Source organism: Alternaria incomplexa (assembly GCF_024043165.1).
Source record: "Alternaria incomplexa strain BMP 0042 chromosome Unknown scaffold_8, whole genome shotgun sequence".
In the NCBI taxonomy this organism is placed as follows: domain Eukaryota; kingdom Fungi; phylum Ascomycota; class Dothideomycetes; order Pleosporales; family Pleosporaceae; genus Alternaria; species Alternaria incomplexa.
Window position 1 is genome coordinate 967,324 of NW_026249857.1, and position 25,349 is coordinate 992,672.

Genomic DNA, 25,349 nt, shown 5'->3' on the forward strand with positions numbered 1-25,349 from the left:
ACGAAAACGGCTTGGGCTAAAGCAGCGTCCAACACCGGCGCCATCATGCAACAGGCCTCCTCGCCTGTCCTCCAGCAGCTCCGGTCACTGCACCCTGGCGCTCTCCAGACGCTACACCAGTCGCCCGACGGAACGCTATATCCCCACAATCAGGTCCTGCCCGAGCTGCAGAACCTCCACACGAGCGATGTATACCAGCAGCAGTACGCCCTGAGCGGGCCATCGCACCAACAACCACCATCGCATGCGCTGCCGGTACACTTTGAGCAACATGCGCTCCCGCCTTCAGGGCCGTACCCGCCATTCCAGCCGGCGGGCTATCAGCATGGCACGAGTCCGCGATTCATGAACGCGCCCCCTCCCCCGCTTCAAGAACACGCGCAACAGTATCACGCATCCCCCCAGACGGTACAACGACCGGTCCAGCAACTTCCTCTCCCACCGCCTGCACCACCGATACTCGCGGCACCGCAGCCACTGCCACGCCATGTTGAACCAGCACCGTTGCTGCATAAGCAGGAGAGCCAGGATGGGTACGTTGGCTTGAGCGTAGCGACAAAGCGCACCCTACTGATCCTTCGATAGCGACGACACTCCATTGTCCAACCATGGCCAGTTCCAAGGCTTGAAGCTCATACCAAACCCACCAGACTTGGAAGAATGGAGAGAGAGACTGTTCCATGTCGACGACATGATCACTCTGACTGAGGAGCAGTATGACGACTCCCTGGCATACTCAACGATATGCGCTGACCCCCTTCTTAGGTTCCAAACTTACTTCCCTCACATCGACAACGTCTACTCGCATCGCTCGACCCAGCGGCATAAACGCAAACGCTTCGTATCACACTACTGGGATTGCCGACTCAAAGGGCGACCACCAGGCACCAAGAAGTCCACAGATCCAGACAAGAAAAAGAGGAAGAGGGTCGCAAGAGAGCGGGACCTATGCGATGTCAAGATCAAGATCACCGAGTTCTTCGATCGACGGGAATATGAGGAACAACTTGGTCGACGACCACCAGGCACAGAGAACGACCCGCCGAGCCCGGTAGCATCGACTATGCCGCTGAACCCCAGCCGGACTGGGCAGAATCAGAATACGCAGTTCTTCGGGCAGCCACCGTTACTTCCGCAGCAACCGGCTGGAAGTTGGGATATGCCTCCCAACATGAGCGCTCAGCCAGCCATGAACATGCCAGAATACGCTCCTTCGTCCGGCGCTCCGTCAAAGAAGTTCTACACTTTCCAGAGGGTGAATGGAAATGGTGGGAATGGGAAAGGCGATGGCGTTGCCGGGCCACATAAACATTCTCTTGAAGAGAGTGACCGTGTGAAGAAGAATAGTGTCATTAGGTGGCAGGCAAAGATCGATAAAGATGACAGGAAGAGATCGCAGGTAAGCTTCACTTCTTTCTTTGATCTCAGACTCCGCTCTCCCGTCCCACCGACCCATCTAGCCATGATGATATGCAATGGCGATCCACACTGCCCGCAGATCAAGCGCATACGTCATTTTGATGCATGCTTGGAACACCGACTATGCCCATCGCTCGACTCGCAGTCATATAAGACAGCTTGCTTGGTCCTTACACTAATCCCAAGTTTCCGACATTGTCCATGAGTGCTTTCTGTAAACTTCGCGCATCGCCCTGTTTTTTACCATATCCCTGCACTCGTCCTTCCACCATCTCCAAGACTACATTCTGTTTAAATCCTTCTCCATCCCAAACACCATCTTTGCAAATCGCTAGTGTAACCGTTCGGTCCAAAATGACCGACACCAACCAGGGCGGAGATCCTTCCAAGAAGACGTACCACAAGAAAGCCACTGGCAATGCCTTGACAACAGTCAAGAACCATTCCAAAGAAGACGACCTAAAACTATACGGCAGCGCATTCTGGTAAGCCACACATCCCCAACTGCACCCCCCACGCTCAACCAACTAACCCCACCCAGCCCCTTCGTCCAACGCGTCTGGATATCCCTAGAGCACAAACAAATCCCCTACCAATACATCGAAGTCGACCCCTACAAGAAACCGCAATCCCTCCTCGACGTCAACCCGCGCGGTCTCGTCCCCGCTCTCCGCCACGGCCCTACATGGTCGACCCACGAATCAACCGTCATAATGGAGTATCTCGAAGACCTGCAAGCGGGACCCCATCTTCTCCCACCCGATGCGCAAACACGTGCGACTTCGCGCCTCTGGTCAGACCATGTTAATCGGAATATTATTCCGTGGTTTTATAAATTGCTGCAGTGCCAGGACGGCGCTGAACAAGTATCCCACGCGAAGGAATTGAGGGATCAGATTGGGAAACTCGTTGATGCCGCAGATCCCCCTGGGCCTTTCTTCCTCGGTGCCCACATCTCATTCGTGGATGTGCAGATAGCGCCCTGGGTGTTGCGGTTGCGGCGCGTGTTGGGTCCGTATAGGGGGTGGCCTGAGGCGGAAGAAGGGAGTAGGTGGAAGAGGTGGATTGACGCGATTGAGGCGGAGAGGAGTGTGAAGATGACGACGAGTACGGATGAGCTTTATTTGGATAGTTATGAGCGGTATGCGGAGAATAGGCCTGGGACTAGTATGTTGGCGGATGCGGTTAATAGTGGGAGGGGGTTGCCTTGATGGGAGTGGTAGACGTGGATGGGAAAATGATGATATTTGGACTCGGGTGTCTATTCAATGCAGATTACAGCTGATTCAGGACAAATACAGTGGTAATCAAAAGATCGTTACGAACTGGTTCTTGAAGCGGTTCAGTGCCTCCTCGCCATCCTCTTTGCTCAGACACATCGCGCCAAATCCGATTCTCACAAACTGAATCCTGCTCTCCGGGTCCTCCATTATTCTTGTCCGGATCTGATCAAGTTCTTCAAGTGGTTGGAGCAATAGGCCCAAAAATCTGTAACCCCCAGGATAAGGAAGATTTTTGATCGACCTGTGTTCTTCGAATGTGCGAATGATCAACAGGAATATGGGCTTATCGAAGACGTCGCCTGAAAGCAACAACTCTGGCTCGTACGAGTCGTCGAGCACACAGCAACAATCGTCTTCTTCAAGCCACTGAAGGTTCGAGGCCCAGCCCGGATTACAAGCGAAAGAGTTATCACGGTAATAAATTCCGCTATGATACTCCAGGAGTCTCTTCCATGGAGTCTCATGCTCTTTCCATATTCCCTCCAGTGGAAATAGGGGCGCTCGTAGGGTGATATGACCCCCAGAAACCATACCTCTGGGATCAACTGTACTGGGATAGGTACGGACGTCAAGAACCTCGGCGAGGTTCTTTTGACCTTTTAAGCGCCTCAAGTAATGCACTCCGCCTTCTATAGAGGCCCAAGACCAGGACGGTGGCCTGGATTGGGACTCTGATTCTTGTCTGGGACGTGCACCACATAGGGACCACCAAAGCAAGCTGCCTGGCATGTGAGATTCCCAAAGCCCGGCATGATAGCGGTCCGAGTCTTCTTGGAAGATGCTCGAAAAACTAGATAGTGCTGGCAACCTGTCTTTGCAAAAGCTGATCCCGCGTCCTGTGTAGTGCCTCACAATTTGCTCCCAGAGCTCGGCCGGCTTAGCTGGACTAGTACCGACGATTGGAGGTAGCTCAAAACGAGGACGCCAGCGACAGTCGCATTCGCAGGTTGTCGCCTCGCGACAAACGAACACAAACTCTTCATTTGTAAAATGAATTATTCGAGTAGATAGTAACTCTTCTTGGAAACACCAGGCACGCTCTCGCAGTGGCAAGCCACTAAAGTGCCCAAAAGGGTCAGGCCCCGAGTGATTGAACTCGTGCCGTATGACATCGCGAACGCACACAATAAAGGCCTTGTCGTGGTGGACTGCGTCCAGGTTCCGAATAACGGGACGACGATTCAGGAGCCCTTCTTGTCCGTTCCGTGACGCAGATGCCGCAATGGTGAGGTATGCATTCGAAAATATGTCGGCCATCTGTGAAGCTTGCTCGGCCCAATCGATAACACAACCCTGTAAAATGCCTGTCATGGTGGGATGACTTAGTAAAATTTGTCAGATACGGTCTAATTCGAGGACACCTACATAGGGAGTCGATCCAGATATAGTGAATACCGAGTTCGTGCGTCAACAATATGGCCTCTTGGAATGTCTTGGGTAACGATGTCCATTTGATACCTCTTGTCTTGAAAGCGGAAATTGTGGTGGTCGTTGTCTCGATGATTGGTGTAGAGCCCCAGCAATGGCTCAGAGCGGTATATCGGAGATCGACTTCTTTCAACGCTGCTTCAAGATTTGCCGTTTCGTACAAAAGCAACATGTCCTCACTATCGATATGTAGGAGCCGCTTTGGAATGAACTGAGGTGTCTGCAAACCCATCGAGCTTGGTTGCAGGCAATTGGCTTTGCACGTAGTGGTGTGCTCACTATTGCATACGTCTAGCATGCGACTGATCGGCTGAGCACAGTCTTGGATGCTCGCATTCTCATCGGGTTTGTTCTCGGAATTCATGAATGGCCAAGGACAGCTATCGTCTATGATTTGTCAGTAAACCGCCAATCCGGCCGCTTCCAAGTCTACCATATACGATATGTGAAGATTACCCGATGCGACGTGGAAGTTTACCATATGTTTCCCTGCAGCAATCAATACATGACATGTTGTAAAGTTGGCGACAGGAGAGGGACCCACCAATCGAAATGCCACTACGCGTCATCACACTCATCGTCGCTGCGTACCCAACTCCACGGCCAAGTCTCGGATACACATACACGCTATCATTATCTCGAATTATCGTATTGGAGTCAGTACAAGCAGTCACACCGATTCGCTGGAGGAGCTCGCATAGCTCGCATCCATCGGCCGCTGTGCGCCGCAATTCCGCATACGTTGTTTCGATCATTACTGGTACTGGCAATCGCAAGCTTCGACAAACTTCGCAATCTTCATCGCTCATTGCATGATCCAGCTCTTCTTCTGACGACTCGGCCTCCGAAAAAGACGCCGCATCATCGGGGTACGGATTGTTTGACATCGTGCCGCAACTGTGTTTATCGACTGGTCGCTGGGAATGGGTACTTTATGAAGAATAAGACGAGAACAGGCGAGCGACAGAGGTTGGAAGGTGTTAAGATGTGCTTGCGTGAGGGACAAGATAGTAAGGAGAGCTGACACTGAATGAAGAAGGCTGAGTCTCAGCCTGATGACGTCGAATCACGCTGTGGCTTTCATACTCCGTCTCCATGGGAGATCGGTATCCAATGAAGACCGATGCACAGTCTATTTCATATGAGGAGACAGCTCTGACCGATGACGCCTAGGCCATGCATCAAAATGCCACCTGCGTAATGGGATGATGAGTAGAGACGAAACACGGGACCCAAATCCTGGGCGGGAATGCTTTGCGCATAGCTCTGAAGGCAACGATGTGTGTACAGGGTGAATCAGCCTTCAAGCAAGTTGATATCGCCTTTTCGCAATGGTCGAGATGAAAAAAGGTGAGAGATTGCCCAAGAGAAAGCGCAGGCACGCGCTCCCCCCTCACTAGCGCGTCTATGAGGGGCAATCGCGGGGCACCAATCTACGCAGCAGCAGTCTCAACACCAAACACCGTCGCATAACAACTCAACTCCCCCACACACAACCGCAACCATGTTCAAGAAAGAGTAAGCTGCTTTACGCGTCGCCAAACAGAAAGAAAGGGCTAACAGAAACGCAGCATAACCTCAGGCGCGAAATCAAAGGTCAAATCCAGCGCCCAACGCGCCATCCGCTCAAAAGTCCTGGAGGAATATCCGAGATTAGAACCGTATATTGAGGATATATTGCCGAAGAAGGAGCAATTAGATTTGGTTAAGCTGTACGTCGCGCCCATTTCACATTCTCCAAGCACACCACCACGCATATCACGGTCATGGAAGCAACCACAAGAGGATGAAAGCTAACAACCTCCCTCACAGACCCGACCGCGTATCCCTCTACACCCTGCACTCAACCCCCCTCTTCTTCCAACACATGGACGACGCCCTCCTCCCGCACCTAACCCTCGTGCACAAATACCCCTTCGCCTTCCACCGGCTACGCATCGACCGGGGCGCCATCCGCTTCGTGCTCTCCGGCGCGACCTTAATGGCGCCCGGTCTAACATCGCCGGGTGGCCGCTTACCAGGCACGGAGTTAAGTGACGAGGACAAAGAGGTGTATGGGGCGGAGGATCTGAAGGAAGGTGAAGTGGTGGTGATTGAGGCAGAGGGAAAGGAGACGGCGTGTATGGTGGGCGTGCTTAAGATGGGGACGGAGGAGATGAAGAAGGTTAAGAAGGGGCAGGCTTGTGAGGCGGGGCATTATTTGGGGGATGGGCTTTGGGGGTTGAAGTTGGACTGAGTGGGTGAAGGTTTCGATGGCAGGGGCGAGATGAAGTACATGAGCAGCGAGTGGGCTTCAGAGTCACACGAACAGACCGGTTATCGATGAAGGGATGGATCACGATCAGGAGCCACTCAAGGCTCTGATCACAGGCACGACATTACAGCTTATCTTGCCATTCGCAAGATAGTTGTCGATCTTAGAACGGGATCTCCATGAATACAAACGAAGTTGAACATGGTATCATATTTCTAATCGTGAAGACTGCTTTTTCATAAGATCAATGCTTACATCAACCATCTACTCATTGCAATCGACTTGTAGCATCTTATTGCGGTGCGCCTCGGCCAGCACCACCACCACCACCTCCCATGAAGTTCCTGGCCCTGATATCTCGTTAGTCATAATTATGTCAATGAGCACGTCTTGAACTTACATCTCAGCCAGGTTAGGGTCGTTCATGAGATCCTGCATGTTGGGCATTCCACCTCCGCTTCCACCACCGCCGCCGCCTCGACCTGCGCCGCCACCACCACCACCGAACTGTTGAGCCATCTCCGCTATCCTTGGGTTGTTCATGAGGTTGCTCATCATGTCCGGGTTGCTCATGAGGTTCTGAGCCATCTGCCTCATCATCGGGTTCTGCATAAGGCCCGCGAGATCGGGCATGCCGCCGCCTCCACCGCCGCCACCACCGAGCATACCAGCCAGAGCGGAAAGATCAGGCATGCCACCGCCACCGCCGCCCATACCGCCAGCTCCTCTGGTAGCGTCGGGCGCACCGACATCACCACCGTCCTCTTCGACCTTCTTCTTGGCTGTCTCGTAGCCCTTGCGCATGACTTCTGAACCGCCGCCCTCTGCGTCCATGCCCGACTTGTATGCCTCCATAGCGCCCTTTGCGTCGCCGAGAACGTACTTAGCGAGACCGAGACGCGACCAGGCCTTGGAGTAGTTGGGGTCGGCAGCGACTGCCATCTCAGCGTCCTCCTTTGCGAGCTCGTGCTTGCCCTGGCCCGAGTATGCGGCGGCGCGGTTGGAGAGGTAGATGGGGTTGAGTGGGATTACTTCGAGAGCGGCGGTGTAATGCTTGACAGCACCATCGTAGTCCTTCTTCTTCATCGCCTCGTTACCCAGTCCCTTCAGTCTCTCGGCCTCATCCTTGTTTGGCCCGCCTGGTCCTGACCCAGCGGCAGGTGTCTGTGGCGTCGCTGGCCGGGCCTCCTTTGCCGACGAGGATCCCTCAGTTGTGGCGGTCGTCTTTCCCTTGAGCTTCTCGTAGACGTTGTAGATTGCGAGCAGGTTCTGGTCGCCAATGGCGTCCTTCTTTGCGGCCTCATCCGCAGCGTCGACCTTGAAAGCTTCGGCGATGCAGTTGGCGGCGACTTCGAGCTGTTCGGCGTCGTCGGGCGCTACAGAGCCGTCGGTCTGCGAGGTCTGGAGGAAGTCAAGGATGGCGAGCGCGAGGCGCTTCTTGGATTGGAAAGCCTGGGACTGTGAGCCATTGTTTACGTGCGCAAGTGGGGCAGACTTACCATGACGGCGTGATGTGTGTGTTGGAAGGGTCTCGCAGGCTGGGTATCAGGGACAAGGTAGTACGTTCCCTGGTAGTAAGCTTATGAACAGGTGTTCAGGTAGGTACAGGATTATGGTTGGTTGCAAGTCTGAGATCAACGCATTGAAACTCGAAGCTTCCAAGGTTCCGTCGGTCAATTGGCGGGGCAGTCCGCCGCCTGGCCAGTGCCAAGCTGCTACCACCAGCTCTGTAGTGTTCACTATCAAACGCCGCGAGCAAAGAATGTGAATTACATGAATTTGAGATTTAACTGGCGTCATTCAAGCCGTCAAATGCTTTCGTATACACATCTACTCTTACACCCCACTACTGTAATAACACATGCTAGAAGGTGAGATGGGTATCTACAAGTCTCTAATCGTCGCTCAATCCCTCCCAAGCACCTTTGGGCTTCTCTTTCGGCCACAGTGAGCTGAACCATGATTCTTCTTTTGAGAGAGACATGCTCTTAGCGCGCTCTTCCACTTCGCGATCTAATGCAAACCTCCGCATGCGCTCAGCGATTCTCGGGTCCAGCACCATCTCGTCCAGCCATACCCTCTCCCTAGCATCGCCTTCTTCGCGCTTTCGTGCTGTTTTGGACCAGTCTGGTTCTTCGTGTGCAAGTAATCGTTGTTGCTCCCACTGCGCCTGGCTGTGTCCGTCTTCATCGTTCGTGACAGACGCTTCGCCTGCAGTCTCGAAAGGTCGGTATGCACCGAGAACAGCGGCAGCAGTTTCCCTGCCAATCTCATCCGCCGCTTGTCGCTTGTTCAGGAAACGGAACATGCGAATGGGGAAGTTGAAGAATCCGAGGAGGTGGGGGAGAGGCACTACGGCGGCGGGACCAAGTGCTTGTGGGCAGTTTTGAGAGAGTACGGCGTTGTGGTATTCGGCGGTTGAGATGAATGGCGGTGGTTGCTTCTTCTTCTTGGGTTTGTTCTCCTCTTCTTTCGGCTTCTCAGCCTCTTCTGCCTTTGGAGTTTCGGGTGTAGCGGTAGGTGATGATTCGTCGGTCGTGGCAGGCGTTGTGCTGTCAGAGGGTGCTTCGGTCGACGCAGGCGTGGGTTCGATCGCAGCAACCGGTACCTCTACCGTCGGTTCTGATGATGGCGGAGGGTCCAGAGGTCCTAGCCAACCCTCATGTAGTCCTCGAACATATTCTTTCCATGTGTGTCTGCCGATAATAATGTCTCCCTCCGGTCCACTCCACTGGCTCACACCTGCTCTTTGCCTCAATCCTTCCAAATCTTCCTCAAGCCCTGGCTCTAATGGCTCAGCAGTCGCCTCGCCCCTCTTCTTCCTCAACTTCCGTATCCGCTCTGCCAATCCAGCTCTGACGTCTCCTTCCCTTCGGCCCTCGACCGCATCCCAGTCTAACGCCGCTGCGACAAGAATGGGCTTGACGTATTCGTGGAAGTGATCGCGTGCAGGTACTATTCCATCCGCCGGCGGTGCAGATAAAAATATAGTAAGCCTCCTCGGCAGCTGGTGTACGTCCAACGGCTCGTGTGCGATGTGCTCAACAACCTTCGCCCACTTCTTCTGTATGCGCTTCTTCTGCCTGCGATCATACATGACCGCCGCAGTCCAAGACCCAGTAATCGAGAGAAAAATCATCCAATTGCGCGACGGCAGCTTGAAGCGAAAGTTCGGCAGGCCTGTAATTGTTAGTAGTGCTCCGCATGAGACAGTAGACCCACGCACCCATCATTCTCCAGACGGGATTCGGAGGCTTCTGCGGTTTGCTGGGCCCGGCAGAAGCCTCGCCCGCAGCTGAGGCTTTTGCATCCGGTTCGGCCATGCTGGTGTGGGCGGCCGTTGGTGGTTGCGGTGTTGGTCGCGCGCCCCCAAAAATTTCCTTGACTGCCTATCGGCGAGCGCGGGAATGGATCGGAGCGGGCTAGTCATCACTCCCAACGACGTGACTTAGCGAGTGATGGTCCCCACCTCTGCCCCTCACCCCTCAGTGACATTATTGGAACCTTGGATCGCATTTCGCGGCTCCATTTTCCACACGTTCGCCGACGTATTATACAATAAAATTCAAGAATTTGCCATCAAATCACCTTCGGGTAATGCGATAACACCTCACGGTGGTAAGTTCTGCCTGCACGCAGTACCTATGAGACATATTCTAACTGTACCTTCAGGTATGGTCTAGTGGTATGACGTCGCGTTGTGGCTGGCGGACACCAAGTGTCCCGATCCAGATCCGCGCCAGCCTGGGTTCGAGTACGTTCTTTCCCAACACATTGGTGGTCCTGAGACATCGTCTAACATGTCTACAGTTCCCAGTACCGCCAATCTTGCGACATTCTTTTTTGCCTTTTTGATAGCCTTTTTGATAGCCTTCTTTGTAGAAGGCTAGTCGGCATTCTTTTTGCCTCTCAGACTTCTATCTCCAAGGACTGCAGGACTTCACATATCTGTATACATGGCTACCTTTCTTTAGTCGAATTGCATACTTTTTAGTTTACTGGATAGGGAGCATTATACAGACTAGAAAGCAGGTCACTACTCTCTGCTATCACAAAGGTCGCTTGTATACTTCTTCGAACACCTTTAGTACTTACAAAGCGATATGCTTGTTCTAAAATCTAATAATCGACTTTGACTACACCTCTGTGGCGCACATATATGCAGACTTGCTCACATTGCTCTCTGTAATGCATTAGAAGCTTCTTCTGCCCTTCAGACTTTGTCAGTCTCGTCTCTAGGGACAAAAGATTATGCACTAGGAAGATTAAGTTTAAGGATGTATTATATCTAGATGCTCGTTGATATTGGACTCTGCTATCCGAACATTACAAATTGGGCAGTCGACAAGTAATTTCTTCTGCACGACAGGATCATGCTCCTCGTCTCGCAGCCGTTTCTGGCCAGCGCTCGAGGCTGTAGCTGTGGATGAACGGACGGCATCATCCACGACTGCAGACGACACACTTTGACCATCATTCGAAGACTTGGTAGAGATTTCATCCTCGTCCCCAATGACAATCGGTACATCAGAAGTCTTGCCCTCCACCTTAACATCCTTCTTGATCCAGCTGTCCAGTTTATTCTTCTGCCGTCCCGCACGCTCCTTGGTACTCATAGCCTCCAGCTGTTTCTTCGTCGGCGCCGGTTCCTGGATCTTGTGATAAGTGCCCCCACATTCTGCCTGATGTCTTGAGTACCACGTGTCACCCTTGCCAGGAGCTCGGTTCATACTTCGCTTGACTAGGCCAAAGTATGGCGGCTGGCTTCTGCAAGGTCCGTCGCACTGCCAGACGTGGGTGCGGTAGCTGTCGACTTCATCGTGGAAGGTGTGGTAGATGGTGACTTCATAGTTGCCGTGGTTGTTCACGGCGTCGGCAAGCAGCTGGAAGCCGACGCCATGTCCAGTACCGTCATCCCCGCGCGAGTGCTTCCACGACGTGGTGATGAAGAAGTAGGCATGGATTGCTTCATGTAGCAGTGTGTTGATGGTATCCGATCGCGGACGATACTGCAGCAGTGGCGTGGACAACTTCAACCGGATGCGCGTGAACTTGTTGGTCTTGGGATCCCGGGATAGCTCACAGATGCCAGCGCACTGGATCTATTGTTAGCCGGTGTTTGACACGGCAGTCTAGAAGCGGGTGGGGCAACGGTCCGGAGACACGAGGGCGGCTTCAGAAGTGGTGGATGAGACGCGTGGAAAGCAAATTGTGACGCGCAAAGAAAACCTACCAGAGTCAAACGCGGCGACCAGATGACTTCGACACGTGGGAGGAGCAGTTTGCGGAAGTAGAGGATGTTATACAGGGCGAACAGCTCGTGGATGTCGACAAAGGGCTCGCCGTTGTTCAAGATGGCGTTGATGCTCTTCAGGGCATCGTCTTGTTCAGGAGACAGCGGCTGCAGGGTCGCAACGGCCGCCAATGCAGCGTCCTCGTCGGTAACGGGCATGGCACATGCGAAACATAGTCGACTGTTAGTCGGGCGTGTTTAGCAGGGTGGCAGTCCAGGCACGCCAGGGTCTGGATTAAGGGAGATCGCCGTGGAAGTCTGTTTCGGGTGCCGTGTGGCTCGTAGGGCTGCAATGCATGTGCACAAAACAGCCCTAGCGCGTGGAGATGATTGTTCGACACCACCAAGTGTCGTGACTTGGCTGTGCGGTGCCCCTTGCGCCTTCGTAATTGAGAGAGCCCGCCGAGTGCTTTGTCTGCCCCTGACGCCGTGGAAGTTTTTTGGCCGTCTTTGCTTTCTCACACATACAAAGAAGCGTGGGGCGACCATATCTAGGCCTCGCCATATCGTATGACGCACTGCCTCTCCACTTATTGCACAGTAGCAACCGATGCACGCGAACAAGAGCAGACCTCGCATAACGTATACGCACACGCATTCCGATTCCGACGTCCCCTTTCCCGTGCATTCACCCGCACGACTATACGGATGGGCGTGCTCGTAGTCTCGCTCGACAAACATGGCGGCAATCGATCCCCCCAGAGCGGTTGACTTGGTCCGCACGGCGTCGCAGAGCTCGACCATATCCAACCCACGGAACCGCAGCATACAGCGCATGCGGCCCTCGAAGCGCAGCTCCAACACGTCGCTCAGCCGCAGCCGCAGCAGAGCGCCCTCGCCCGAAGTCGACACCAAGAGCCTCACGTCCTTCCCCTCACTGTCGCCTAGCCCGGAGACGTCACCGGCACAGTCGCGCGTCAACGGCTGGTTCCGCTCCACCCCAGCGCCCGAGGACAGCCTTAAGAATGCTGAGAGCAGGACGGTTGCATCGCCCGACACGGTCAAGGCGATTCCCCCGCCGGACCTCAAGGGCACGACGCCTGCCTCTACCGTCAGGAAGGTCACCAAGTCGACACAGCAGATAGTGGGCAGTCTGGTAGCCGCCTCTTCTGCCAAAGACCGGACGGCTCTCTTCGACGATACCCCCACCGAGTCCGCCAAGGTTCCCGGAAACCTCCACTTTGCGAGCGACGACAGCATACAGGATGCGCTGCGCCAGACGGGCGCCGTGGCGCTGGTCAAGCAACTCGCTGGCGACCTGGCCCAGCGCGATGCGCAAATCACGGCCCTGCGGAGACGAGCCGAGGAGCGCGAGCGCATGCTGAGGAAGATGTTGCAGGAATGCGAGGTCTCCAACATGGATATTGAGAACCGGCTGCGCGAGCTGGAGAAGAGCAAGGAGCCAGGCAATGGCCTCACCAAGACGAGGACGAGGGGCGACAGCGCAGCCACTGGATTGCACCCCGACGACCCCATGGAGGACAGACTCGCCAGGGCTATGGAAGACGAATTGGCTGAGCACCCCGATGCTCTGGGCATGGACACGGGCACCTCAGCGCCTCAGGCAGAAGTCATGTCCATCAACTCAGTCGCGTCGGACGCGCCACGCGACACCACCAAACCAAACTGGAAGACGTACATTTGGGCTGGGACGAGCAAGAAAAGCAGCCGAGCACCGTCCGTAGCCAGCATGGTGGACAGAGAAGCCGAGACTCTGGGGCATACCCGGTCGCGCGCGTCTAGTGGAGCAAAGCCACCCCGCAAGGCCCTCGCGAGCGATCTCTTCGTCCCTCCAGCCGGTGCTGTACCTGCATTGCGCCGACTCAACAGCTCAGACCATGCTACAGACTCGGCGCGTAGATCTTCGTCGACATCGCTGGCAAGCTGGGCGTTGAAAATGGTAGCAGGAAACAACGCTGCAAACCCCAAGGCCAATACAGTACGAGGCCGCAAATCCACAGCTTCGAGTGTTGTCGACCGTGCGCCTTCCATGGACTCCACCAAGACGGCGCAATCCGCAAAGTCATCGCTCGCCAGCACCCAAAGACGAGGTCGTGCCTTGGGCCCCAATGGAACAATCAAAAGCACCGCGCTAGAACAGCCCAAGAACGTGTCGAATGGTCTCGGTCCGACTCCGCCTGTCCGTGGAATGAGCAATCTTGGGCCTGTGGAAATGGACCGAATCCTGCCTGAGGACTCACGACCACCGACGTTAGTACAGCAACACAATAGGTTCATCGGCAGCAGCGAGTACTTGACTGATAGATTTGGTTTCATCTACGATCAGCGCCGCAAGAAGAGACAGAGTGAGGCAGCGGCTGAGTTGATCAAGCAGAAAAGAAGCAGCAATGTGGAGTCACTCGGCGATGGCAGGACTGCACTCAACAACCTGGCTCTCGACGAGGACCACGAACATGCAGGCTCTGTTCCCGCGGATCAGAATGATGGCACCACACGCCCGTCCAGCTCCGACTCTGATAACCACCAGAACCAGCCAGCCAGCAAGACGTGGGTTGATTACCTGAAGCTAGCCACGCATCCAACTGAACTCCTCTCACACACTCCATCTGCGGCACCCATCACCACCGTAGAGTCCGCAGAAGGTGAAGTCTCTAACTTCAAAATCGGCAACAACCAAATTACATTGATGAAGCGAGGGTCTGCACCAACGGCAAGTGTCAACCCGGAGCCATCACCATCGCGTATTGTGTCGGGCAATGCTGAGCTCTCCGCTACAACTACTTCGCCAGGCCCGTCCACTCCAATCAGCCAGTACCCGCCACAGATCGACCCGGTGCAATCCCTACTAGAGCAGATGAGTGAGCTGCACGACAATCTCCAAAGAGAAAGGACTGTCAAGTGGAATGACTTCCTGCGTAAAGTGCGTGCACAAAACAAGCGTGAAGGGGATGTTGCCAGCACCGGCGAGAATGGCAAAAGCAACGCAATGCCTGAGCAGTTCCTCGCCGATGGTGAACTGGTAGGCATCGCGGGCTTGGGTAACAAAGGCAAAATCGGACGTGCCAAGTGGCAAGAGTTCCGTCGTCTTGTCCTCGGCGGTATCCCAGTCAACATGAGAGCCGCGATCTGGGCTGAAGGCAGCGGTGCGCTACATTTGCGCATGCCAGGCTACTACGAAGACTTGGTGAACAATGGCGAAGACGATCCTACCATTGCGACCCAGATCCAAATGGACATTACCCGCACACTTACCGACAACATCTTCTTCCGCACAGGACCTGGTGTACAGAAGCTACAGGAGGTACTCCTCGCCTACTCCCGCCGCAACCCCGAGGTTGGCTACTGTCAAGGCATGAACCTAATCACCGCCTGCCTCCTACTCATCATGCCCACCCCCGAAGACGCATTCTGGGTCCTAACCGCCATGATCGAAGAAATCCTCCCACGACACTACTACGACCAACACCTCCTCACCTCGCGCGCCGACCAATCCGTCCTGCGCTCCTACGTCAGCGAAATCCTCCCGCGCCTCTCCTTGCACCTCGACGAACTAGAAATCGAGCTCGAGGCGCTAACCTTCCAATGGTTCCTCTCCGTCTTCACCGACTGCCTCTCCGCCGAAGCTTTATTCCGTGTCTGGGACGTCGTCCTATGTATGCATGACGGCTCTACGTTCCTCTTTCAAATCGCACTTGCGCTGTTGAAATTGAATGAGAAAGCGTTGTTGCAGTGCGATACCCCGGCGGGCGTGTACCACTACATTAACCACCAAATGACCAACCACGCCATCAGCATCGACGGCCTCATCCAAGCCTCCGACGCCCTGGGCAAAGTCATCAAGCGCAAAGACGTCGAGGACCGCCGCGCAAAAGCCGTGGCGCACGAAGAGGAACTCATGCGCCAGCGTGAGGAAGCGAGGCAGGAGCGCGCAAGGAAGAGGGCGAGTAAGCTTTCCGACGTATCTGCGCCATCGCTGCCTACGCAACCGGAAGAGGATGCGAAGAGTCTGTCCGCTAGTCTCGACGCGGAGTTGTCGTCAAGGACTAGTCCCATGGCTACGCCGTTGAGTAGCGCGACGGCACGGAGTGAGGAGGAGGAGGATGCCGAGTATGTGAATAGTAGTTTGGAATTGACGAATCGGACGCCGATGCCTATGGATGAGGAGTTTATGTGGCGGGGCTAATGAATAGCGGAGGATGGTGTTGGGATGAGTTGGTTGGGCTGGTTGGGTTGGATGGGAGAGGCGATACGACCTTTTTTCCCTTTGTTACAGACGTACGTATATATTTGCATCGCTGGAGTTGGAGTTAGGGGTTTAAGGGACTGGGACTGGGTATGGGATCATCGTTCCTTTTCATCTATATACCCCATCGCCGCTGAAGCCTGACGTTGTCAAATTGGATTGGATTGGATTGGATTGGATAGTTTAAATACAATGGATACCCCCTTTTTACTTTCTGTGTCTCCGTCTTCGTCCTCCCGTGTATGTGTGTTTATTTCTTTCTTTCAAACCTCGAATTCCGTGATAAGACAGATGAAAAGACAACACTTGTCTAGTTGTCGGCGAGTTCACACATATCCCGCCGAACGTAGCACGCCCTCCTCGCCATCCAAAGATCATCAAACTACTTAACTATCCATTCAAAACTCTCAAATTTATAGCGTACGTATATATATATCTATCGCGATAGTTGACCTCTAACTAGGATTTCACTACCGGATTCGTCGCATTAGAGTCTACAAGGTGTTCAGTGAGCTTCATTCTAGTTAGTATGCATAGCACGCTCTACATGGCTCTACTTGTAATGTCCCTTCGATGGTTTCCATCAACCAGCGAACTTGTAAAAATATCTAGTAATTCTAGTTCATGCTGCTTTTTGCTGACAAACTAGTAAGTAGCAACGACATACACCCGTCTTTCCACGCAGGATCGCACGTTCAGTGTTGTCACGGAAATTATCACATTACTGTGAGACTGAAGCGTTATGCAGTCGGTTTGGGATACCACGAGTACGTTGGGGAAACAAGTGTGGATATTTGTTGTCATGTATCCTCCACCACATTCGAGTAGCTACTAACTAATTACTTTTCTGCTTGTGGCTTCTGACTTTCAGTCGTCAGCCACACACATGCTGCACTATGCCTCGAGACGTTCGGCGGCCACCTAACTTGACCCGGACTGGCTAGTCTTGACGACGTTGCATACTCCATTGATACAAATAGCCGGCACAGGAGGTCGACCGCCGATGAGGGGACAGCCATCTTCCTCATCTTCCTCATCCGCACCTTCATCGTCATCCAGCAGGCTCACAGTGCGTCCTCTCAGGCCGCGCTTCTTATTGCCCTTCTTAGTCACCCCGGTCTTGACGTGCCCTTGTGGGCGGCGCTGGGAGGGAGGCGTGTTCTGATTGTGGAAAACCTCTTCAACTATCATCCTCGAGGAAGAAGTAGTTTCCGCTCAACTTCTGCTCCTGGTCAAGCTGGGACTTGTCCTTGTTGATACGGGGACGGAAGGAGTTGGGGTCACGGCGGAAGGTGACGTCCAGGTTCTTCAGGAAAGAGTTGCAACCAGTGAGGAGAGACTCGGGCTTGTTGGCGCGAGCGTTGACAGCAGGTTGGCCGTCAAAGACAATGACACGGTCAGCAAGGTAGGTAGCCATGATGAAATCGTGCTCGACGACGAAGGCGGTCTTCTTGGAGTGCATAATGAAGCGCTTGATGACACGGGATGCGACGATACGCTGCTCGGAATCGAGGTAGGCACTAGGCTCATCAATGAGGTAAATGTCAGCTGGCATACCAAGGGCCAGGACGATAGCGACACGCTGCAATTCACCACCGGAGAGGTTCTGCACTTCCTGGTCGATGAAGTCGTCCATCTTGAGGGGCTTGTAAACATCAGTCTGGAATTGAGGGCTGAGGAAAGCGGTCTTGATCTTCTTGAAGAAGAGCTGGCGAACGGTTCCCTGGAACCTGGGAGTGATGGTCTGGGGCTTCATGCTGATGCTCATCTTGGGGATCTTGGTGTCGCCGTCGGGCTGGAGAGCGCCGGCAAGCATTTTACAGAAAGTGGTCTTTCCAGTACCGTTCTCACCCATCATGACGATGATCTCAGAGTCAGTGAAGTTACCAGTCTCGATGTTGAGTTCAAAGCTTCCGAGGGTCTTCTTCATGTTTGGGTAGCTGTAGCCGCGGTTGTGGTCAACCATGTATTCGTCACCAGCCTCTGCGATGCGGAATTGCAGCGATTCCTCGCGGAAACGCAAGTTCTCGGTGGGAATGTTACCATCCAGGAAGATGTTGATACCCTCACGGACGGATGCTGGCAGTGTGACGACACCGTAGACAGCGGGCTTTCCGTAGAGAACACAGATGAAGTCGGAGAGGTAGTCGAGGACGGACAAGTCGTGCTCGACGACAATGACATAGTCGTCGGGGCGGAGCAGACTGCGAATCTTGCGGGCTGCGGCGAGACGCTGCTTGACATCCAAGAAGGATGACGGCTCGTCAAACATGTACACATCAGCCTGTTGGACACAGACAAGCGCAATGGCGAAGCGCTGCAGTTCTCCACCAGAGAGTTGTCCAATGTCACGCTCGAAGATGTGGCGCAGCTCCAACTCGTCAATCATCTCGTCAAGGTTCTCCATCTGGCTGCGGGCCCCGATGAGCTTGCCGACGCTGCGCTCGGTCGACTTGATAGCTTTGGGAAGTTGGTCGACATATTGGGGCTTGACGACGGCCTTGAGATTGTCTTCCAGGACCTTCGTGAAGTAGTCTGTGTGTTGTTAGCCAGTGACTCCTTTGTCCAGAAACCAGTGTCTTACTCTGGAGTTCAGAACCGCGGAAGTACTTCAGGATCTCCTCCCAGTCTGGCGGGTTGTCGTAGCGACCGAGGTTGGGCTTGAGCTTGCCACTGAGGATCTTCAGCGCTGTGCTCTTGCCAATACCGTTTGTTCCCACGAGACCCAAGACCTGGCCCGGACGGGGCATGGGCAGCCTGTGCAGCTTGAAGCTGTTCGCCGAGTATCGGTGGGTGACCTGGGTTTCGAGGTTGGTGGGCAAGTTGATGATGTTGATGGCGTCGAAGGGGCATTTCTTAGGGCAGATACCGCATCCAATGCAGAGGCGCTCAGAGATGAAGGCGATTTTGGACGAGTTGTCGACTTCGATGCACAGCTTGCCCGTGCGGACGACGGGACACGACTTTTTGCATTCTTGGCGGCATTTCTAGGACGTGTTAGCACTGGGGAGGCGCGACCAAGGGGTGGCACTTGCCTTGGGCTTGCACTGTCAAGCGAACATCCTCATGTTAGTCGGTGATCAATTTTTGAGTGTGGAGGGGTAGTGGGGTACCTTGTCCGAGTTGACAATAGCGATACTGGACGGTGTTAGCAAATACACGTGGGTGAGGTCTTTCACGGCATGTGACGTACCGGGTGAGCTTGTCAGACATGTTGGCGGCGGCTTTGTTGTTGCGGCGGTTGCGGTTGTGGGTGGCCCTGGAGTCGCAAACTGAGATGAGGGTGACGGCTGAGCAGTGCGTGGGTGGACTCGGCGACAGTCACTGCGAGAGAGGCGCGCGCGGATGCTGGAGGCGGAGAGTGAAGGGAAGGTCGCCAACGACTGCACGGGTAGGAGAGAACAATGAAAGAGTTGACTGACGTTGTTGGCGAGCACGCTGGGTCAGCGATTTTGCCGGCTTGTGATTGGGGCATACAAAGGCGCAAGGTTGAAGGCCCGAGCGCGCGCCTCTCTCCAGGGCTAGCAATGAACCTCCGCTTCCACAATCTACCCACACCTCACCCTACCCCCAACCCCCACCCGACTCTCACACCGAGGGTATCTTGACCATGGACTGTATGTATATTCCCTTCTGAGTCTCCCGTCGCGTCTGCTTCACCCGCGGTTCTGCCTATATCGCCGGTCGGCGGCCTTGTCCGCGTCCATCAATCCCATCGCCAGACCACGCCCACGCATCCAGCAACTCGCCTTTCACGTAGAACACGCTCTTCCGCGGCCCAAAGAGCGCCTATATCAGCCCTCCACCACCGTGCACACTCTCCCCGCCCACCCTCCGGCTCGCGCGACTCCACCGCCTTTCTCCCATCAGGCGCTCGACCCCCAAGACCGCATTCCATCAGACTTCCATTGTGCAAGTCACTGCCCTGGTTCCTGGTCGCGTTCTGGCTATTCTGGATCGCGTAGTTGCGCTCTATCCAACGCACCCGCTCCGAGCCGCCGGAGCCCACAGAAGGTCGAAATATCGTACTGACCATCCACACAGCCGCGTCCATCATGATGCCCTCTTCACCAGGCCATGTCGCCTCGTTACCATACACAAACGGCCATTTGTCGCCTCTCGCAGCCCATATGACGACCGCCGATAGCTCCTCCCAACACAGCGACAACGACCAGTCCGACACGCAAGAGGCTGCCGCAGTCGACCCAGCCTCCGATGTCGACGCGCCGGGCGAGGAGTACGACGAAGACGACGAGGTAGCTGCTGCTTCAGACTCGTCTGAGGATGTCGATGCAGAGGGCGAGCCGGACGGCGACTACGACTCTGAGTCACCGCCGTCTGAACAGGCAGAGAGCGACCGCGCCCGCAGTTCATCAGAAGAGTCACGGCGGCCGCCGAAGCGGAAGGCTAGCGATGAGAAGGAAGACTACATCGAACAGAACCCGGAGCTATATGGTCTGCGTCGCAGCGTACGTGGCATCTCCAGTCTGCATGTACATGAGCTAACTCCAGTCCAGGGTCGTGCCCGCCCTAGTCGTCGCGTCGTAAGTGACCCCCAGTTGATGGAAGAAGCATCACTAACAGTCTGCAGGTCGATAGCGATGATGAAGATGATGAAGATTACAGCTCTGATCAGCCCCGCAAGCGACAGAGGACAGCCTCGCGGAAGAGTTTGTCAACTCTCACCTGCCCATCTGAAGTCGTACTAACCCGTCTGCCCAGCCTCAAACCAAGCCACACCAGTCTATCGCTCAGCTGGCTCCGACTCCGAGTCGGATGGCTACGTTGGCGCCCGTCGCAATATCCCTACCAAGAAGCAACGCCAACGTCAGCACGCCGTTGCCGCAGGCCGCGAGCCCCCATCACAGGCCGAGGTCCGATTCTCTGCACGTCGCACTGTCCAAGTCGCCAACTACAATGAGGAAGAAGACGAGGACGAGTTCGTGGAAGAGGACGATGAAATGACCCCCAACTACTGGGCGACCGCGCCTGAAGACGCTGGCCCCGTCATCGACAAGATCCTCGACCACCGGCCGAAGGATGGACTAGGTAAGAATAGCCCATGAGGTCATGTGCTAGCATGTATTAACAAACAATAGAAATGGATCCTTCGTTCGACAAGCGGGATTTCGAGTACTTGGTAAGCACTGCCCACAGTCCTGGCTCCAAATACGCAGTATTAACTCGTTTTCTCAGGTCAAATGGCAAGACAAGGCTCACTACCACTCCACGTGGGAAGACTACAAGACGGCAGCTTCGTACAAGGGCTACCGTAAGCTGGACAACTACTACAAGGGCCCTGTCCAGAACGACATGTACGTCTACAGCCGCAAGAACGCCGACCCAGAAGAGTACGAGCAGCACATGGTTGCACGCGAAGCTGAGCGCGAGAGCCAGCTCGACTTCCACGTCGTGGAGCGTGTGATCGACTCGCGAGATGGCGAGGACGAGACAGAGTACTTTGTCAAGTGTAAGTCGACTCACCCCACCCCTATCTGGATTACCTAACGCTGTACAGGGAAGGGACTGACTTACGAGTTCTGTACCTGGGAACCCGCGTCGCTCGTCAGCCGGTTATCGCAATCCGAGATTGACCGATTCCTCGACCGCTCATCGAACCGGCCCTCTTCCGATGCCCGCGAGGCGAACCCGAACACTCGCAGGAAGTTCGTCAAGTTGGACACCCAGCCTGACTACATCAAGTTTGGTCAGCTGAGGTCCTTCCAACTTCAGGGTGTCAACTTCCTTGCGCACAACTGGTGTCGCGGCACAAACGTCATCCTCGCCGATGAGATGGGTCTGGGAAAGACAGTGCAGACGGTGTCCTTCATCAACTGGCTGAGACACGATCGGAGGCAAGACGGCCCCATGATCTGTGTCGTGCCTTTGTCGACCATGCCTGCCTGGGCAGACACCTTCAACAACTGGACACCGGATGTCAACTATGTCATCTACACCGGCAGGGAAGAAGCCCGTAGCATCATCCGAGAGAAGGAGCTGTTGGTCGACGGCAACACCAAGAAGATCAAGTTCAACGTACTCCTCACCACATACGAGTACGTCCTTGCCGATTGGCAGTTCCTCCAGAGCATCAACTGGCAATTCCTTGCTGTCGACGAGGCGCACCGACTGAAGAACCGCGAGTCGCAACTGTACGACCGGCTTCGGCAGTTCAAGGCACCATGTCGGCTTCTCATCACTGGTACCCCCATTCAAAACACCCTTGGAGAGCTGGCTGCCCTAATGGACTTCCTCATGCCAGGAAAGATCCAGGTTGATGAGAATGTCGACCTTGCTTCGGAAGACGCCAGCCACAAGCTTGCCGAGCTCAGCTCAGCGATTCAGCCATACATGATTCGCCGCACCAAGGAGAAGGTAGAGAACGACCTACCTCCCAAGTCTGAGAAGATTCTCCGTGTCGAATTGTCCGACATCCAGCTGGAGTACTACAAGAACATCCTCACGCGCAACTACGAGGCGCTCAATGAGGGTGGAGTCGGCCACAAGCAGTCTTTACTGAACATCGTCATGGAGCTCAAGAAGGCTAGCAACCATGCTTTGCTCTTCCCCAACGCCGAGAACAAGCTTGTCAAGCCCGGTGCGACCAAGGACGAGACCCTGAAGGCCCTCATCACTTCCAGTGGTAAGATGATGCTGCTGGACCGACTCCTCGGAAAGCTCAAGGCCGACGGTCACCGCGTACTCATCTTCAGTCAGATGGTCCACATGCTGGACATCTTGACCGACTACCTGAAGCTGCGCAACTACCCATTCCAGCGTCTAGATGGAACAGTCCCAGCAGCAGAGAGGAAGATCGCCATCGATCATTTCAACTCTCCGGGCAGCGAGGACTACTGCTTCCTTCTATCGACTAGGGCTGGTGGTCTCGGTATCAACTTGATGACCGCTGATACTGTCGTTATTTTCGACTCCGATTGGAACCCTCAGGCGGATTTGCAGGCCATGGCCCGAGCTCATCGTATCGGTCAGCAGAAGCCCGTGAGCGTCTACCGTCTTGTCTCCAAAGACACCATCGAAGAGGAGATTCTGGAGCGCGCTCGTAACAAGCGCATGCTGGAGTTTATTACAATCCAGCGTGGTGTCACCGATCGTCAGCAGAAGGAGCTCAACGACAAGATGAGTCGTGCAGCAGCAGAGCCCAACTCCGCCGACGACATTAACAACATCCTCAAGCGCCGCGGACAGAAGATGTTCGAGCAGTCTGGCAACCAGAAGAAGCTGGAAGAGCTCGACATTGACTCAGTCCTGGAGAACGCTGAGGAGCACAAGACTGAGCAGGCTGCCGGTCTTACATCTGATGGTGGCGAAGAGTTTCTCAAGAACTTTGAGTACACCGATGTTAAGATCGATCTCGAGTGGGACGACATCATTCCGAAAGAAGAGCTGGAGGCAGTCAAGGCTGATATCCAGCAGCGAAAGGATGAGGAAGAGACTCAGAAGCTTCTTGAAGAGAGCGCACCACGGAAGCGCAAGGCAGCCTCAGCAAGCGCACGCGAGCAGCGAGCAGCCAAGAAGCGGGCCCTTGAGGCTACCAACGTCGAAGCCGACGACGACGAGCAATCTGAGCCAGACGACAACGTCAAGCGCGACCCCAAGCGGCCTCTCAACACAAAGGAGGCTCGTAACCTCATTGGCGCGTACTGTCGATATGGTTCACTCGAGGAGCGTGGCGAAGAGATGCTCCGCGCAGCTAGGCTTGTTGGTCGCGACATGGAGGTCGTCAAGGCCACTCTTGATGAGATCATCTCCATGAGCACGCAACTCGTCAAGGATGAGCAGACTAGGCTCAAGAACCTGGAGGCTGAGACCAAGCGCCCTATCACGAAAAAGGACAAGAAGGCTGTTCTTTTCGACTTCGGCAAGGTCAAGAAGGTCAACGCTGAGACCATCCTTGAGCGCCCCATTGAGATGCGCGTCTTGAAGGAAGCGGTTGAGGCAACTCCCGAGTGGCGCAACTTCCGCGTCCCGGATGCCATCAAGCCTGCGAGCTACTCCTGTCCCTGGGGCGCACGCGAAGACGGCATGCTTTGCATCGGTATCCAGCGGCACGGCTACGGTGCATGGATTCCCATCCGTGACGACCCAGAGCTTGGTCTTACCGACAAGTTCTATCTTGAAGAGCATCGTGTCGACAAGAAGGAAGAGCGCACGAAGGGTGAAGAGAAGAATGCCAAGTCTCCTGGCGCCGTGCATCTGGTTCGTCGCGCGAACTATCTCCTCACTGTACTCAAAGACAAGAGCACAACGGATCCCAATGTCAAGCGCATGATGGAGAACCACCACCGCAACAACAAGAAGCATCAGCTCAACATTGCGCGCCGGACAGACAAGGGCGTCTCTGCTAGCCCCGCTCCAGCTGGCTTAGCACGCAAGATGCAAGGACGGGATTCAGAACGTCCTGCGCATCGGGCGAACAGCAGCAGCGAAATTCGACGTCCTGATAGCCGGACTGAAGGCCGCCATCACGATAGGAAACGTGATGACCGCCCTAGAAACAGCGACCAGTACAGGCCCTCGGACTCCCGCAAGGACCATCGCAATGACCGCGACAGCGTTGATCGTCGTGCCCACACCTCTGATCGGAACGGCACGCCAGAGAATCGCCGAAAGATCAGTGGCGACGTTGATAGGCCGCGTATTAAGGATGATCGGCCTCGCCTTTCTGAAGACCGCCCGCGCTCTCATAGCCAGAGCCAAGTGCCTGACCGCAGCGTGGAAACACCCAAGCCCAAGGAGAAGAAGGCAGACGAGTTCCTTGAGCGTAAGCTCCGACCTGTTCGCGACAATCTCAGCCGCCTTAAAAAGGCGACGCCGAAGAATTACCCGCAGAAGGAAGGGATGCTCAAGATCCTCAAACAAGAGCTGATTGCTATCGGCAACTTCATCCGTCAAAACACCAAACAGAATGAGGAGCTCGAGGATCGTCTATGGTAAGCATGTTCATCAACTTCTCACACACTCATACTAATCGATGATAGGACTTTCACGATCAACCACCACTGGCCCCGGCCCGGTGTGACTGTCGCATCGGTCAAGGGCATGTACACTAAGATGGTCACCTCTGAAAAGCCAGGTGCGGCTGCGGCTCCGACGAACGGCCAGAACAACGGCGCCTGAGCACTTCTCCACGTATACACATACACACACATGATGCTCACGCATCATTCCACATTATCTACCATGGGCATATGGCGTTTTCGATTTTTTACGGTGGCACGCCGTCGAGTATATTTGCAGCATAGCGTAGGTGTTCGGCTCGGTTGGCTACTCAAGTTATGACTAGTTACGGGCACTGTTTGATTCTTCGTCTTTCTATTGTATTTGCATGGACAGCCCAGTATCAGGGTGCGCCCCGGTGTTCAAGATTTTCGCAGGGCGGCGCAAATAAAAACTAGCGTACAGGTTGTTGAAGAACATGGCGGCACTTGGGATAGTGCGCTTTTACAT

General features: G+C 54.6%; 7 protein-coding genes across 7 annotated transcripts; 4 read left to right on the plus strand and 3 right to left on the minus strand.

The window, feature by feature from the left end:
• Positions 1-45: 45 nt before the first annotated feature.
• J4E90_006122 (uncharacterized protein) lies at positions 46-2,630 on the plus strand (the record flags this gene model as incomplete). The annotated part of the gene is made up of 5 exons (XM_051435671.1): positions 46-533; positions 586-714; positions 766-1,399; positions 1,792-1,904; positions 1,961-2,630. The coding sequence occupies 5 exons, from the start codon at positions 46-48 to the stop codon at positions 2,628-2,630; spliced, it is 2,034 nt and encodes a 677-aa protein (XP_051290529.1).
• A 3,004-nt stretch (positions 2,631-5,634) lies between these two features.
• On the plus strand, positions 5,635-6,366 carry J4E90_006123 (uncharacterized protein; the record flags this gene model as incomplete). Its single annotated transcript, XM_051435672.1, has 3 exons — positions 5,635-5,648; positions 5,702-5,842; positions 5,943-6,366. The coding sequence occupies 3 exons, from the start codon at positions 5,635-5,637 to the stop codon at positions 6,364-6,366; spliced, it is 579 nt and encodes a 192-aa protein (XP_051290530.1).
• Positions 6,367-8,278: 1,912 nt separating this feature from the next.
• Positions 8,279-9,707, minus strand: J4E90_006124 (uncharacterized protein; the record flags this gene model as incomplete). Its single annotated transcript, XM_051435673.1, has 2 exons — positions 8,279-9,564; positions 9,611-9,707. The coding sequence occupies 2 exons, from the start codon at positions 9,705-9,707 to the stop codon at positions 8,279-8,281; spliced, it is 1,383 nt and encodes a 460-aa protein (XP_051290531.1).
• A 948-nt stretch (positions 9,708-10,655) lies between these two features.
• Positions 10,656-11,836, minus strand: J4E90_006125 (uncharacterized protein; the record flags this gene model as incomplete). The annotated part of the gene is made up of 2 exons (XM_051435674.1): positions 10,656-11,480; positions 11,618-11,836. The coding sequence occupies 2 exons, from the start codon at positions 11,834-11,836 to the stop codon at positions 10,656-10,658; spliced, it is 1,044 nt and encodes a 347-aa protein (XP_051290532.1).
• Positions 11,837-12,356: 520 nt separating this feature from the next.
• On the plus strand, positions 12,357-15,821 carry J4E90_006126 (uncharacterized protein; the record flags this gene model as incomplete). The annotated part of the gene is made up of 1 exon (XM_051435675.1): positions 12,357-15,821. The coding sequence occupies one exon, from the start codon at positions 12,357-12,359 to the stop codon at positions 15,819-15,821; it is 3,465 nt and encodes a 1,154-aa protein (XP_051290533.1).
• A 1,240-nt stretch (positions 15,822-17,061) lies between these two features.
• RLI1 (Fe-S cluster-binding ribosome biosynthesis protein) lies at positions 17,062-19,094 on the minus strand (the record flags this gene model as incomplete). The annotated part of the gene is made up of 4 exons (XM_051435676.1): positions 17,062-18,416; positions 18,466-18,868; positions 18,995-19,019; positions 19,075-19,094. The coding sequence occupies 4 exons, from the start codon at positions 19,092-19,094 to the stop codon at positions 17,062-17,064; spliced, it is 1,803 nt and encodes a 600-aa protein (XP_051290534.1).
• Positions 19,095-19,936: 842 nt separating this feature from the next.
• Positions 19,937-25,019, plus strand: J4E90_006128 (uncharacterized protein; the record flags this gene model as incomplete). Its single annotated transcript, XM_051435677.1, has 8 exons — positions 19,937-20,350; positions 20,399-20,425; positions 20,473-20,551; positions 20,604-20,930; positions 20,981-21,021; positions 21,078-21,351; positions 21,400-24,832; positions 24,881-25,019. 8 exons carry the CDS (start codon positions 19,937-19,939, stop codon positions 25,017-25,019), a joined length of 4,734 nt encoding a protein of 1,577 aa, XP_051290535.1.
• Positions 25,020-25,349: the final 330 nt, after the last annotated feature.